This window comes from Leptodactylus fuscus, chromosome 8 (assembly GCF_031893055.1).
Source record: "Leptodactylus fuscus isolate aLepFus1 chromosome 8, aLepFus1.hap2, whole genome shotgun sequence".
Classification (NCBI taxonomy): Eukaryota; Metazoa; Chordata; class Amphibia; order Anura; family Leptodactylidae; genus Leptodactylus; species Leptodactylus fuscus.
Window position 1 is genome coordinate 9,129,222 of NC_134272.1, and position 14,286 is coordinate 9,143,507.

At 40.4% G+C, this 14,286-nt stretch overlaps 2 protein-coding genes across 2 annotated transcripts; both read right to left on the reverse strand.

Annotated features, from left to right (window-relative positions):
- Window positions 1–3,285: 3,285 nt before the first annotated feature.
- LOC142216716 (chemerin-like receptor 1) lies at window positions 3,286–4,386 on the reverse strand. The gene is made up of 2 exons (XM_075284751.1): window positions 3,844–4,386; window positions 3,286–3,810 (listed from the first exon to the last, which is right to left on the reverse strand). The coding sequence occupies exons 1-2, from the start codon at window positions 4,384–4,386 to the stop codon at window positions 3,286–3,288; spliced, it is 1,068 nt and encodes a 355-aa protein (XP_075140852.1).
- A 2,141-nt stretch (window positions 4,387–6,527) lies between these two features.
- On the reverse strand, window positions 6,528–7,679 carry LOC142216717 (chemerin-like receptor 1). The gene is made up of 2 exons (XM_075284752.1): window positions 7,034–7,679; window positions 6,528–6,961 (listed from the first exon to the last, which is right to left on the reverse strand). The coding sequence occupies exons 1-2, from the start codon at window positions 7,677–7,679 to the stop codon at window positions 6,528–6,530; spliced, it is 1,080 nt and encodes a 359-aa protein (XP_075140853.1).
- Between the last annotated feature and the right edge of the window lie 6,607 nt (window positions 7,680–14,286).

The window sequence follows — 14,286 nt, forward strand, 5'->3', positions numbered from 1 at the left end:
TTGGCTATTTAGATCTTTTTGCCCCGCTTTGATGTACAATTTTTTTTATATTTTAATAGTTTAGGTATTTTTCAGTAAAATGTTTATGTTTATTACAGTTTATTTTTATATGTGCTATAGGGAAAGGGGGATGATAATTTTTTTTTATTTAATGTGTTTTGTTTATACTTTTAAAAACTTTTTTTTTCCTTTTTCTTCTACTTTCAGACCCCTATGGACCTTGAACCCTGGTTGGGGGGTCTGATCACTCATACTATAGACAGCAATAGTAATGTATGGTGGATGTCTGGACACTATACAGCGGACTGAGCCTGCAACAGATAGAATAGAGACATTCATTAAATAACATAAGAGGTTATGGCTTCAATTCTTGGATCAGGATCAAGAAAGAAATCCACTTTCCGGATATCAGAGTTCATGAACCCTTAACCACCAAGCGACCACCAGAGGCTCCACGGGCGCAGCTCCTGCTACATAATAGCATATATGAAGTATAAGGGATCTTTGGACTGGATTCTGTTCTGGCCATACATAGTTAACTTTGTTCTAAGAAGTTATCCAAAAAATAACTTTCATTATCCATCGATCTAGAATTTTACAGACTTCTGATGATTTTGGCTCCAGCCTCCTATCTAAGCAATGGGCAGTAGCTGTTTTCCCAACCACATTGCTGCACGGTTCACATCTGCTTCCGCTTTTCTGCTCCTATAACAGACAGAGATAGAGCTGGCGTATAGACTATAGGTCCTCATTAACTATAATTGGTCTGTTGAGTATCCATTATGGTAAAATCTTGCATGCAATCCATTTTTGATGCAATCTGCAAAGCAGGCCCCTTACAGATTCTATGACATAAAGGAGTTGTCGAGTTTCAGCAAATAAACGTTATAATTTGTAGAGGAAGCAGAGATTGCTGTAACAGATAATGTAACTGCTCACCAATGGGTAGAACTCGATAAAATGAACATTTCCTGATGAGGCTACAAAGTATCGAGGATCCTGTCTTCATCTTCAGGACTGATAGACAAGGGCAGAAGATCCAAAGGGACAGTTCCACCCCCAAAGGTTTTATTTCTCCATTTACTTCTGTGTTTCGTGTAAAATCCCATTATTCATAGTGTAAGTGGAGGCGCCAAACCAAATAGTGACTACACCCATCTCCTATATATGTACAACAATAATAAATGCAATTATAACACGGGCAAAGAATGGCCTCCGAATATCAAGGCGTCTATATTCCTGTTTATACCTGATAACAATTAGAATGACACATCCTGCCATAAATAATGTTGCAAAAAATAGACATTGTGTAAGCGGCAACAAACATGTGGTAAGGTAATCACATGAAAAGTGAAAGGGAGCAAACTCTGTTATTACATATTATTATTATATTATTATTATATTATATATTATATATTATTAGGATACGCACTGACCAATCTAGTAGAGCTCAGCAATCGGCTTTTACATTTGTGTGTCCATCACATGACCATGGACTGATTTGTATCCACAAAGAATGACAGCGAGTGGCGATCTAGGAATCCGTGAGGAATTGATACAGAAAGTATATTGGACTTTTCTTTGCTGAAATTGGACCACCCCTTTAAGAAAACCTTCTCTCCATTCCCAATCATGTTACTGTTTCTCCAGTCACTGCTCCTTGTCAATTGGATTATATATGTGGCCAATTCAAGGACAGTACAAGTCCATCTACTGATATATTCAGGTTCTGTACCTTATCTTCACGCCTCGGTAGACCTCGGGATGGACTGTGTTTGTATTCATCAAAAGGAACGGCTTTTATAATGTTCTGATAGACATTGGATGTGATATGCTACAATATAACTACAGGACAATAAATTCTATACTAAGTATCTAATCTTGTTTTAGGATTTAGCATTCATTCCATTGAGTGATAAGTTTTATGTTTTTATCTCTACATCTGCATATGATTATTTACAGGACATGGCGATGGTCAATGTATCACACAAACTAAATATAGAGATATATAAGGGCCCTTCGAAAGGCATAAACATTCTCCCAGCCATGTGTTCATGTCATGTGTAGTTGACAATGTAGTCAGGCGGTCTGACATTGTCCCCAGCAATTACTGATGACCAAACAGGACACACTTCCATACATCCGGCAACAACTTGTCCCACAAAATGATTTTGTTACAACATTGAGAATGTGCTACATTGTTTTTCCCTCCTTGTTCCAAACAGTGAGGCCGGGAGACCAAGGAAGGCGACTCCCTGAGGTTCTTCAGCTAAACAGTACTATGAAGGGATAGGCAACACCAATCCATGGGTGACACACCAAGACTGCACTTCAGAGAGACGCCACAGAGGTTTGGACACACAACGCCACCAGATTGGACACACTTTTTTTCATGCCTGCCTCAACCTTTTGCACATTACCATACATATTGTACATGATGCATATTACAAACGTCACATAGCATAATACAAAGCCATCATATTAAGGGAGTTCTGGCCCTGGAGGGGTATAAAACATGTTATATAAATATATGAGGAGGGCTTCTTCATCACCTTTAATAGCATATAGCATGCAACAGGAATGCCATCACCCCCACACAGATATCTTCAGTTATGTCGTCTTTGCATCCACTATAGCAATTTTGAAAGAAACCATGCAGGCAATTTTTGATGGAATCTGCAAAGGAGGCACCAAACTCATTTTCCAAGCTAAATAATTGAAAGCCTAAACTTTAGATAAGATATTAAAAATCGTCAGGGGTCACACACTGGGGCCCCTGGCTGATCCGCTGTTTAACCCCTGCCCGACATCCAACATCCAAGATATGGATGAGCTAAGATATGAGCAAGCAGATAATAGTAGTATTATTATAAATGACATTACCGCTACATATTCTATCTATAAACTGGAGGTTCTTAGCGCACATTTTGATCAGATTGTATGTATCATCTTATCCTGTGTAATCTGCTTGTGATACAAACATGTAGTATCCAATTGCAAACTACAGTATCTTATAGTAGATAGAACTGCCTGTGACCGCGCCTGTAAGTGTTACATGTACTGAACTGATGGCCATAGAGACAAGACACAAGGCAGTTGCTCAGAAAACATAAAGTATCGCTGTCCTTAAAGTGTTGGTATAAGAGTGAGAGAAATCAGATCACAAAGTGATGTCATGCATCAGATATTCTGCAAAGTGATGTCATACATATTAAGTTATAGTGTAATAGCTAACAAAAGCTGCACATCAGATAGAAGTTGCGAGTCCCGTTCTCATATCACTCTTCACAATCTGCGAACAAAGATCAACTTCTTCCTAAAAAAATGAATCATTTCACTCCTGACTTGCTCTCCTACGAGCACATACACCAGCGGATTTAGGAAACTGCTGGTAGCGGCTATGGTGAACAACAGCGGCAAAATGGCAGATAGTTTATATATGAAACTCATCTTCAAATTGTGCATAGATACCAACAAAGTGATATAGGTTAAAACATATGGAGTCCTAACACAGAAAAAGCTCATAACAGAAACTATAACCACTCTGTAGAGTCGGGACAATGCCGCCATCTTAGAATTCTTCACATGTAGAGCAATGATGATGTTAGAGACCAGGATAACACATAGCGGGACAATGTAACTAAGAACTGCCAGTGGAATTACAAGGTTCATTGTCATTGCAGTCTCAGCCTTCCACATTGTGAGAATTTGTGTTTGTTCAGAAATACTGAGGATGTCTGGAAATAGTCTACACCATTCCGGTGGAATCGAAGCGGACTTAATGTCTTCTAAATCGTGACTAAAAATGTTCTCAAAATTAGTAGCATTTTGGTAAGTGACAACACATAGGCTCTGTCCATATGCTTCACCGTAGATGATGACTGGGATACCACATAGAAGGGAGAATACCCAGATGAGGGCACATATAGAGCGGCAAAATGTCCGAGAATGAAACCTCCGGTGCCATATTGGTTTGGCGACAGACAAGGCGCGATCAATATTTAGCGCTGTGAGGATGTAAATACTGGCACAGGTATTAACAAAGCTAAGGAAGTTGTGGAATTTGCACATGTTGGATCCATACGGCCATATTGCTCTTAGTATAGACACAGCATGGAGTGGTAGGAAGAGAAGAAAGATGAAATCCGCCAGAGCCAAGTTCAGGAACCAGATTTTATATTTGTTCTTCTTCATTAAGAATCCGGTGGTGAAGATGACAATAATGTTGGCGGCCAATCCGATGATACAGGTGACGATGCACAGTACAAAGCTGGAGTACTGGATGGTATTGGGGTGGCTTCTGCTAGGAGATAAGGCTCTGAGTTCTGGGGAATTGGCTATATCCCACATCATATAACACAAGTTTTCAAGTATGTCTCGGTCCATGGTTAGAAACTGCAGGGTGGAGAAAAAGACAAAATGTAATCTAAGCATTCATTGTTATATAGAAGCAGCTGGAGAATAATATGACGGTGTATTCTAGCTATGGATACGACTTCTGGAGAGCTTAGACTATGCCCAGATAGCATTATTATTGTATGTATACTCCAAATACATCCCAGGACTCTATATTATTATTATTGCATGTATAAGGGAGACAGAGAAGAACTAGTTTTGTCTTCAAAGGATTGGGAGGAAGTTCCTTCCCCCAAGGGCAAATGGCTGACTCCCCAGGATAAGGTATAAGAAGAGATGACAGGTAGATGAAGGGAGCGTCACACTGGAACAGACAGAGATATCATACCTGTATCCAGATGTTGCTGATTTTTCATTCATTTTTCATTCTGAGCGGAGTGTATACTCAGTGTGAAGGCTCCGCTGCGGTTCCATAGGAATGAATGGAAGCAGCCGGTACACAGCCTTAACCCCCTGCGCGCCAGTTGCGTCCATTCATTCTATTGGGAGACTAGCTAACCTCTCTATTAGCTACTTAGCTGCAGAGATGGCTGGTCTGGTGCCCGGTGTTCTCCTTCTTCTTCATTCCATTGTTAGATTCCATGCTGTATAGTGAATAGGATTATTTTTAAAATCCGATCTCCAATTAGTAAAAAAATCCCATTGACTTGCATTGGGATCGAGATCGGGTTCGAATGAAAAATGATCGGAAATTGGATTTCAAAATCGATCCTGAAAAGTCAAGATCGGCTCAACCCTAGCGGTCACATATACAGTTAGCACAAGGGCTATTCAAGGACAGTACAAATCCAACATCTACACATACTGTATATTCAGTCCCCGTACCTTATCTTCATTCCTTGGCAGACCTTGTGATGGACTGTGTTCAAAAGGAAGGTCTTGTATAATGAGAAGTGATATGTTAGAATATTCCTGGTCACTACTGCACAATTTGTATCATAGTCACACATTAAGTATCTCGTCTCAGGGTCTATAGACTTATCTTTAATACCATTGGCTGTTTAACAAGTTTTATGTTTCTATCTCAACTAACATCTGCATGTGACTAGAGTCATGTACAGGATATGACGATTGCCTATGTAAAACATGAGCCTATGTATATAGAGCTACAAATATAGATAAAAGAAATAAGAAAATATAAAAAACATATCAACGTAATATTCAGAGGGTGCTAACACTAAACTGCAAATCATCCTATTACCACAAAGAGAAGGAAACTCCTGGGGCTCGTTCATGTCACTTTCCAAGGACCGGCTTAAAGGGAATGTGTCACCAAAAATGTCCTAATTTTTAAGTCAAGTTTTTATATTAAAGCAGATTTTTTAAATGAATTTTTGATAATTTTACTCATTCTTACTTTGTGTAAGAATTCAAGCATTGCCCATGTGAATACGCTGGCTCTTCCAAGGGAGATTTTACTTCCTTAGTAACTCATAAATAAATTTGATGGAGATCTGGTTATAGGCTGGACTTGATGGACTAATGTCTTTATCCAAGCTCATCTACTATGTAACTACGTAACTATATATCTCAGGAAAGAAACAGCAGTGTCCAGAGAGTGTTGGCTTGTGAAGTGAAGATACAATAAAGCATGAAGAAATCCGACACACTCTTAAATTCAAAGCCAGACTTTATTGCAAATGGTTATCAGACAAGTTGCAGATCATAAAGTCATTCTCCACCTAAGATATGAGCAAGCACATAATAGTGATATTATTGTAAATGACATTTTTGTTATATTTACTGCCTATACACCTACGAGATTCTGATTACATTGTATCTATTATCTTGTAATGTTCTTGTATTACTTGTATCCTGATAAAGTGACCTCATACAAGCTTGTGTAGCGTCCACATGCAAACTATATTACAGGAGACTGAACTTCTTGTCACCACTTCTCTATGTGTTACTACATGCACTGACATGTGGCCGCTCAATCAAGAAACGTGATTTAGTTACATAAAGATTAAGTTTGGAAATTCCGCAAAGTGCTATTATGTATATTAGTAGTTACTGACTAAACTGTAGCAAAAGCTGCTAATAAAGTGCCATAAGTAGCAGATAGAAATCCCTCTCCTCTATTTCTCTCCTCTATCTCTGTCTGTCTCCTCTCATGATTTTGGAACACAGATGGACTTCTTCCTGAAAAAATCCTTTATTTCACTCCTGACTTGCTTTCCAATGAACACATTCACCAGTGGATTTAGTAAACTGCTGGTAGCAGCTATGGTGAATAACAGTGGCAAAATGATTGATAGTTTATACATCAAAGTCATCTTCATTGTGTGAACAGATACCAAGAAAATGATATAGGATAAAACATATGGAGTCCTGGCACAGAAAAAGCTCAAAACAGAAAGTATAACCACTCTGTACGGTGTGGATGATGTCATTGTCTTAGAATTCTTTATATAAAGAACAATGACAACGATGACATTGCAGACCAGGATAATACACAGTGGGACGACGAAACCAAGAACTGCAAGTGGAACTACAAGACGCATCGCTGTAAAAGTCACCTCGCTCCACACTTTGACATATTCTGTTGTTACAGAAATATTAAAGCTTGTAAAGCCTGTAAAGCCTGTAAAGCCTGTAAGGTTTGTAAGGTCTTTAAGGTCAGTAAGGTGTGCATTACAGAATTCCCGTGGATAAAAAGGAGCTACCTGGATTGCTCCAGCTTTGTAGGCAAAATAGGTAGTGTCATAGCGAGAAAGAGTGCATATGCCTTCTCCACCTATATCACTGTAGATGATGGCTGGGATACTACATAGCAAGGATAATACCCAGATCAGTGCACACATATACAAGCAAAATGTCCGAGAATGAAACGCCTTGTGCCAGAGTGGTTTGGCTACAGACAAGGCGCGATCAATATTTAGCGCTGTGAGGATGTAAATACTGGCATAGGTATTAACAAAGCTAAGGAAGTTGTAGAATTTGCACATGTTGGATCCATACGGCCATTTTGCTCTTAGCACAGACGCACCATAAAGTGGTAGGAAGAGAAGAAAGATGAAATCCGCCAGAGCCAAGTTCAGGAACCAGATTTTATATTTGTTCTTCTTCATTAAGAATCCGGTGGCGAGGATGACAATAATGTTGGCGATCAATCCAATACAACAGGTGACTATGGACAGTACAAAGCTGGAGTACTGGATGGCGGACGGGCGCGTCGTGCTGGGAGATAAGGCTTTTAGTTCTGGGGAATTGGCAATGTCCGAGAGCAAATAACAAAAGTTCTTCATTATTTCTCGGTCCATGGTTAGAAACTGCAGGACAGAAAAAAGACACACAATGAAATCTGAACATTCGTTCTTATAAACACGCAGCTGGAACAATAATATTATTGTCTATTACAGAACTATGAATAAGATTACCGGAGGGCTTAGACTATGTTCAGATGGCATCACCATATATTAGAACGCCAAATGCACTCATAGGGCAATATTCTGTCTCTTATTCCCCTGTATTCTGTCTCATATTCCCCTGTATTCTGACTCTTATTCCTCTGTATTCTGCCTCTTATTCCCCTGTATTCTGTCTCTTATTCCCCTGTATTCTGTCTCTTATTCCCCTGTATTCTGCCTCTTATTCCCCTGTATTCTGTCTCTTATTCCCCTGTATTCTGTCTATTATTCCCCTGTATTCTGTCTCTTATTCCCCTGTATTCTGTCTCTTATTCCCCTGTATTCTGTCTCTTATTCCCCTGTATTCTGTCTATTATTCCCGTGTATTCTGCCTCTTATTCCCCTGTATTCTGTCTCTTATTCCATTATTTTCTGCCTCTTATTCCCCTGTATTCTGTCTATTATTCCCCTGTATTCTGCCTCTTATTCCCCTGTATTCTGTCTCTTATTCCCCTGTATTCTGTCTCTTATTCCCCTGTATTCTGCCTCTTATTCCCCTGTATTCTGTCTCTTATTCCCCTGTATTCTGTCTCTTATTCCCCTGTATTCTGTCTCTTATTCCTCTGTATTCTGTCTCTTATTCCCCTGTATTCTGCCTCTTATTCCCCTGTATTCTGTCTCTTATTCCCCTGTATTCTGTCTATTATTCCCCTGTATTCTGTCTCTTATTCCCCTGTATTCTGTCTCTTATTCCCCTGTATTCTGTCTCTTATTCCCCTGTATTCTGCCTCTTATTCCCCTGTATTCTGTCTCTTATTCCCCTGTATTCTGTCTCTTATTCCCCTGTATTCTGTCTCTTATTCCCCTGTATTCTGTCTCTTATTCCCCTGTATTCTGTCTCTTATTCCCCTGTATTCTGTCTATTATTCCCGTGTATTCTGCCTCTTATTCCCCTGTATTCTGTCTCTTATTCCCCTGTATTCTGCCTCTTATTCCCCTGTATTCTGTCTATTATTCCCGTGTATTCTGCCTCTTATTCCCCTGTATTCTGCCTCTTATTCCCCTGTATTCTGTCTCTTATTCCCCTGTATTCTGTCTCTTATTCCCCTGTATTCTGTCTCTTATTCCCCTGTATTCTGCCTCTTATTCCCCTGTATTCTGCCTCTTATTCCCCTTTATTCTGTCTCTTATTCCCCTGTATTCTGCCTCTTATTCCATTATTTTCTGCCTCTTATTCCTCTGTATTCTGTCTCTTATTCCCCTGTATTCTGTCTCTTATTCCCCTGTATTCTGTCTCTTATTCCCCTGTATTCTGTCTCTTATTCCCCTGTATTCTGTCTCTTATTCCCCTGTATTCTGTCTCTTATTCCCCTGTATTCTGCCTCTTATTCCCCTGTATTCTGTCTTTTATTCCCCTGTATTCTGTCTCTTATTCCCCTGTATTCTGTCTCTTATTCCCCTGTATTCTGTCTCTTATTCCCCTGTATTCTGTCTCTTATTCCCCTGTATTCTGTCTATTATTCCCGTGTATTCTGCCTCTTATTCCCCTGTATTCTGTCTCTTATTCCCCTGTATTCTGCCTCTTATTCCCCTGTATTCTGTCTATTATTCCCGTGTATTCTGCCTCTTATTCCCCTGTATTCTGCCTCTTATTCCCCTGTATTCTGTCTCTTATTCCCCTGTATTCTGTCTCTTATTCCCCTGTATTCTGTCTCTTATTCCCCTGTATTCTGCCTCTTATTCCCCTGTATTCTGCCTCTTATTCCCCTGTATTCTGTCTCTTATTCCCCTGTATTCTGCCTCTTATTCCATTATTTTCTGCCTCTTATTCCTCTGTATTCTGTCTCTTATTCCCCTGTATTCTGTCTCTTATTCCCCTGTATTCTGTCTCTTATTCCCCTGTATTCTGTCTCTTATTCCCCTGTATTCTGTCTATTATTCCCGTGTATTCTGCCTCTTATTCCCCTGTATTCTGCCTCTTATTCCCCTGTATTCTGTCTCTTATTCCCCTGTATTCTGCCTCTTATTCCATTATTTTCTGCCTCTTATTCCTCTGTATTCTGTCTCTTATTCCCCTGTATTCTGTCTCTTATTCCCCTGTATTCTGCCTCTTATTCCCCTGTATTCTGCCTCTTATTCCCCTGTATTCTGTCTCTTATTCGCCTGTATTCTGCCTCTTATTCCTCTGTATTCTGCCTCTTATTCCCCTGTATTCTGTCTCTTATTCCTCTGTATTCTATCTCTTATTCCCCTGTATTCTGTCTCTTATTTCCCTGTATTCTGCCTCTTATTCCATTATTTTCTGCCTCTTATTCCTCTGTATTCTGTCTCTTATTCCCCTGTATTCTGACTCTTATTCCTCTGTATTCTGCCTCTTATTCCCCTGTATTCTGTCTCTTATTCCTCTGTATTCTATCTCTTATTCATCTGTATTCTATCTCTTATTCCCCTGTATTCTGTCTCTTATTTCCCTGTATTCTGCCTCTTATTCCATTATTTTCTGCCTCTTATTCCTCTGTATTCTTCCTCTTATTCCCCTGTACTCTGCCTCTTATTCCATTATTTTCTGCCTCTTATTCCTCTGTATTCTGCCTCTTATTCCCCTGTATTCTGCCTCTTATTCCCCTGTATTCTGCCTCTTATTCCCCTGTATTCTGTCTCTTATTCCCCTGTATTCTGTCTCTTATTCCCCTGTATTCTGTCTCTTATTCCCCTGTATTCTGCCTCTTATTCCTCTGTATTCTGTCTCTTATTCCCCTGTATTCTGTCTCTTATTCCCCTGTATTCTGTCTCTTATTCTCTGTATTCTGTCTCTTATTCCATTATTTTCTGCCTCTTATTCCTCTGTATTCTCTCTTATTCCCCTGTATTCTGTCTCTTATTCCTCTGTATTCTGCCTCTTATTCCCCTGTATTCTGTCTCTTATTCCCCTGTATTCTGCCTCTTATTCCCCTGTATTCTGTCTCTTATTCCCCTGTATTCTGCCTCTTATTCCTCTGTATTCTGTCTCTTATTCCCCTGTATTCTGTCTCTTATTCCCCTGTATTCTGTCTCTTATTCTCTGTATTCTGTCTCTTATTCCCCTGTATTCTGTCTCTTATTCCTCTGTATTCTGCCTCTTATTCCCCTGTATTCTGTCTCTTATTCCGCTGTATTCTGTCTCATATTCCTCTGTATTCTGCCTCTTATTCCCCTGTATTCTGTCTCATATTCCTCTGTATTCTGTCTATTATTCCCCTGTATTCTGTCTCTTATTCCCCTGTATTCCGCCTCTTATTCCCCTGTATTCTGTCTCTTATTCCCCTGTATTCTGTCTCTTATTCCCCTGTATTCTGTCTCTTATTCCCCTGTATTCTGTCTCTTATTCCCCTGTATTCTGCCTCTTATTCCCCTGTATTCCGCCTCTTATTCCCCTGTATTCTGTCTCATATTCCTCTGTATTCTGTCTCTTATTCCCCTGTATTCTGTCTCTTATTCCCCTGTATTTTGTCTCTTATTCCCCTGTATTCTGCCTCTTATTCCCCTGTATTCTGTCTCATATTCCTCTGTATTCTGTCTCTTATTCCCCTGTATTCTGTCTCTTATTCCCCTGTATTCTGTCTCTTATTCCCCTGTATTCTGTCTCTTATTCCCCTGTATTCTGCCTCTTATTCCCCTGTATTCTGCCTCTTATTCTCTGTATTCTGTCTCTTATTCCCCTGTATTCTGTCTCTTATTCCCCTGTATTCTGTCTCTTATTCCCCTGTATTTTGTCTCTTATTCCCCTGTATTCTGTCTCTTATTCCCCTGTATTTTGTCTCTTATTCCCCTGTATTCTGCCTCTTATTCCTCTGTATTCTGTCTCTGACATCATTATAAATAATCAGTAAAAACAAGTACTTACCAAAGCCAAATCCTGCTGTGTACAGATAAGTGTATCTTTATAATTCTATGTTCTTCAGTATTGCTGCACTGATATCATTTCACCAGAGCGGTATACCTTTCCTAAATCTTTTGCTATGTTATTGGACCACATCCTATTTACCACAATCCACACCTGATTGGGAATGAACAGCTCCACCCTGCCTAACCAACAACTATGTACAAAATAACAAACATCGGACAATCGACAGAAGAAACAAAACCGAAACCATAAACTGTACACTGTAAGCGTGTGACACAGTACAGGATTGTGACTGGACCATACAACACAGGATACATGATATAAAGTGATATAAAGCATCATGTAATATTGGTGATAGGGTAGGTGTAAGGGAAAGGAGGGAAAAGCAGAGCCAGGCTGAGACAAGGCTTACGGGATCTGATATATTGATAAGTAGCTTACCCTTGGTTCACATCTGCGTTGGTATTCCGTTTGGGGGAGTCCGCAAGGAGACCCCCCGAATGGACTACCGAACGCATTTGCAAGCGGTGTGCAGTGAAAGCACACAGACCCCATAGACTATAATGGGGTCCGTGTGCTTGCCGCCAGATCTCCGCAGGGATCATGCGGACAGGAAAGTACTTCACAATCTACTTTTCATGCGGGCAGCGTGCGGCAAGCACACGGACCCCATTATAGTCTATAGGGTCCATGTGCTTTCACTGCACAGCACTTGCAAATGCGTTTGGTATTCCATTTGGGGGTTCCCCGTGCAGACTCCCCCGGAAGCAATACCAACGCAGATTTGAACTAACCCTTACCGAACGCAGTGACTTACAGCTGTTTTTGAGTAAACTCAAGCCTGATATTAAGAAACTTGTAACATATCATCAGATTCCCCCTTCACATTAGATTAGTTTTAAAATTGTAATTGAAATGTTTGTTTTAAATTACATAAAAGTTTTTCTAAATATTATTTCTAAAGTTGCTTTTTATTGGTCTCTTAAAATGTAAGTTTGAACTCAGAAACAGGATAAGACTCCTATGGCAGCAATCATTAAATAAAATGAAAGCAATGATTGTGATTGTGATTTTTAAGATGTGGTCAAGTTAGATTTCAAGAAAATAATTGATTCTCAAAGTGGGCGGTAGACGAAATAAGTTTGAGAACCTCAAGTCTAAAGCCACAAGATTGGTGGGGACAGATGTGGTTTCTTAGGGTAACACTGTTGCACTTCTTTATTGTTGCTGTGTGTTTGCACTTTGAGAATTGCTTACATGTTGTTGTACAATGCGGTAACTTTAACTGGACAGAACCATTTAGGCTGAAGTGAGCAGATGATACACATGACTTAGGTTGTGTTCCTCTCTCCTCAGGATGGGATAGTAGTAAATTCTAGCACTACCTGGTTAGACCAGTCAGAGACCGAGTAGTCAAACAATACGATAGTGTGAGCGGGAATGTGGTATAACTATGTAGCAAGACTGGTAAGCTTACACTGAAACGATTTACAAATTAATTTCTACTATTTGAGCAATTGCAGAATTTCACAGTACAATGATCACCTGCTGGTGAAAATATATCTATATGTCCAATGGGGCACAGTTTAGGAATGACCGTTGTCTCTCAAGCAAACGAGGAGGAAGTGATATCCAGTAAGGTTCTGCTCACAAGCTGAGTATGTCAGTCTCTGTCTGCGAGCTTCTGTCTCCTCCTAAAGTTCTGCTCCTCTATTCTACCTCTATCTCAGGTTTTACTGAACTGGACAATCAGCTTTTAAGGACCAAGGGGGACACTGGACACCCCAAGGTGATTTGCACCAAGTGACTGGTGTCAACTAACACTTGTAGCAGGGACTTAGTAGGACTATTCTGCTCACTCGTTGCCAGCTTATCCAGTGGCTGCACAAGAGATGGGAAATCCCGACTTCATACGGTATAATTTGTGGCTTCTCTCAATTACATACAGAGGTGTGCAGAACACTGTCTCCGAGGGCGTTGGGCATTTCCTATGACGTCTCATTGTGCTGTAAATTCACTGGAAGTCTTATCTTAACAGATAGTTTTCGGGGGTATATAGTAGGTGATACCAGACCCATTTTTCTAGAATGTATAACACCAGAGATACAGACATTTGAAGTGACCCTTTGGGAAATGTTTCAGTTCCATATACAGGTAGTCCTCGGATTACGACATTTCATGGTTACGACTAGAGATGAGCGAGTAGGTCCTTGCTAGTCGGGAGTGCTGGCAGCTTGCAGTTATGCGGGAGCTTACTTTTTCTCATAGGAATGCATTGGCCAGCGTTGATTGGCCAGTGTATAGAGATGAGCGAGTACTGTTCAGATCAGCCGATCCGAACAGCACGCACGCATTGAAATGAATGGACGTAGCCAGCACGTGGGGGGTTAAGCGGCCGGCCGGCGTCAAAGCGAAAGTACCAGGTGCTTCCATTCATTTCAATGCGTGCGTGCTGTTCGGATCGGCTGATCCGAGCAGTACTCGCTCATCTCTACCAGTGTACAGCATTCGGCCAATCAACGCTGGCCAGGAGGCGGAGTCTAATATCGGACCACAATGGAGATTGCTGTGGTCCGATTTTAGACTCCGCCTCCTCACAGACGAGCCTCCGGCAGAACCAGCGTTGATTGGCCGAAT

Coding starts and splice junctions, on each gene's coding strand:
- LOC142216717 (XM_075284752.1), bottom strand. CDS start 7,679: ATGGACCGAGAAATAATGAAGAACTTTTGTTATTTGCTCTCGGACATT. Junction 6,962..7,033: donor TAATGCACACCTTACTGACC/TTAAAGACCTTA, acceptor TTTCTGTAACAA/CAGAATATGTCAAAGTGTGG.
- LOC142216716 (XM_075284751.1), bottom strand. CDS start 4,386: ATGGACCGAGACATACTTGAAAACTTGTGTTATATGATGTGGGATATA. Junction 3,811..3,843: donor CATATGGACAGAGCCTATGT/GTTGTCACTTAC, acceptor ACTAATTTTGAG/AACATTTTTAGTCACGATTT.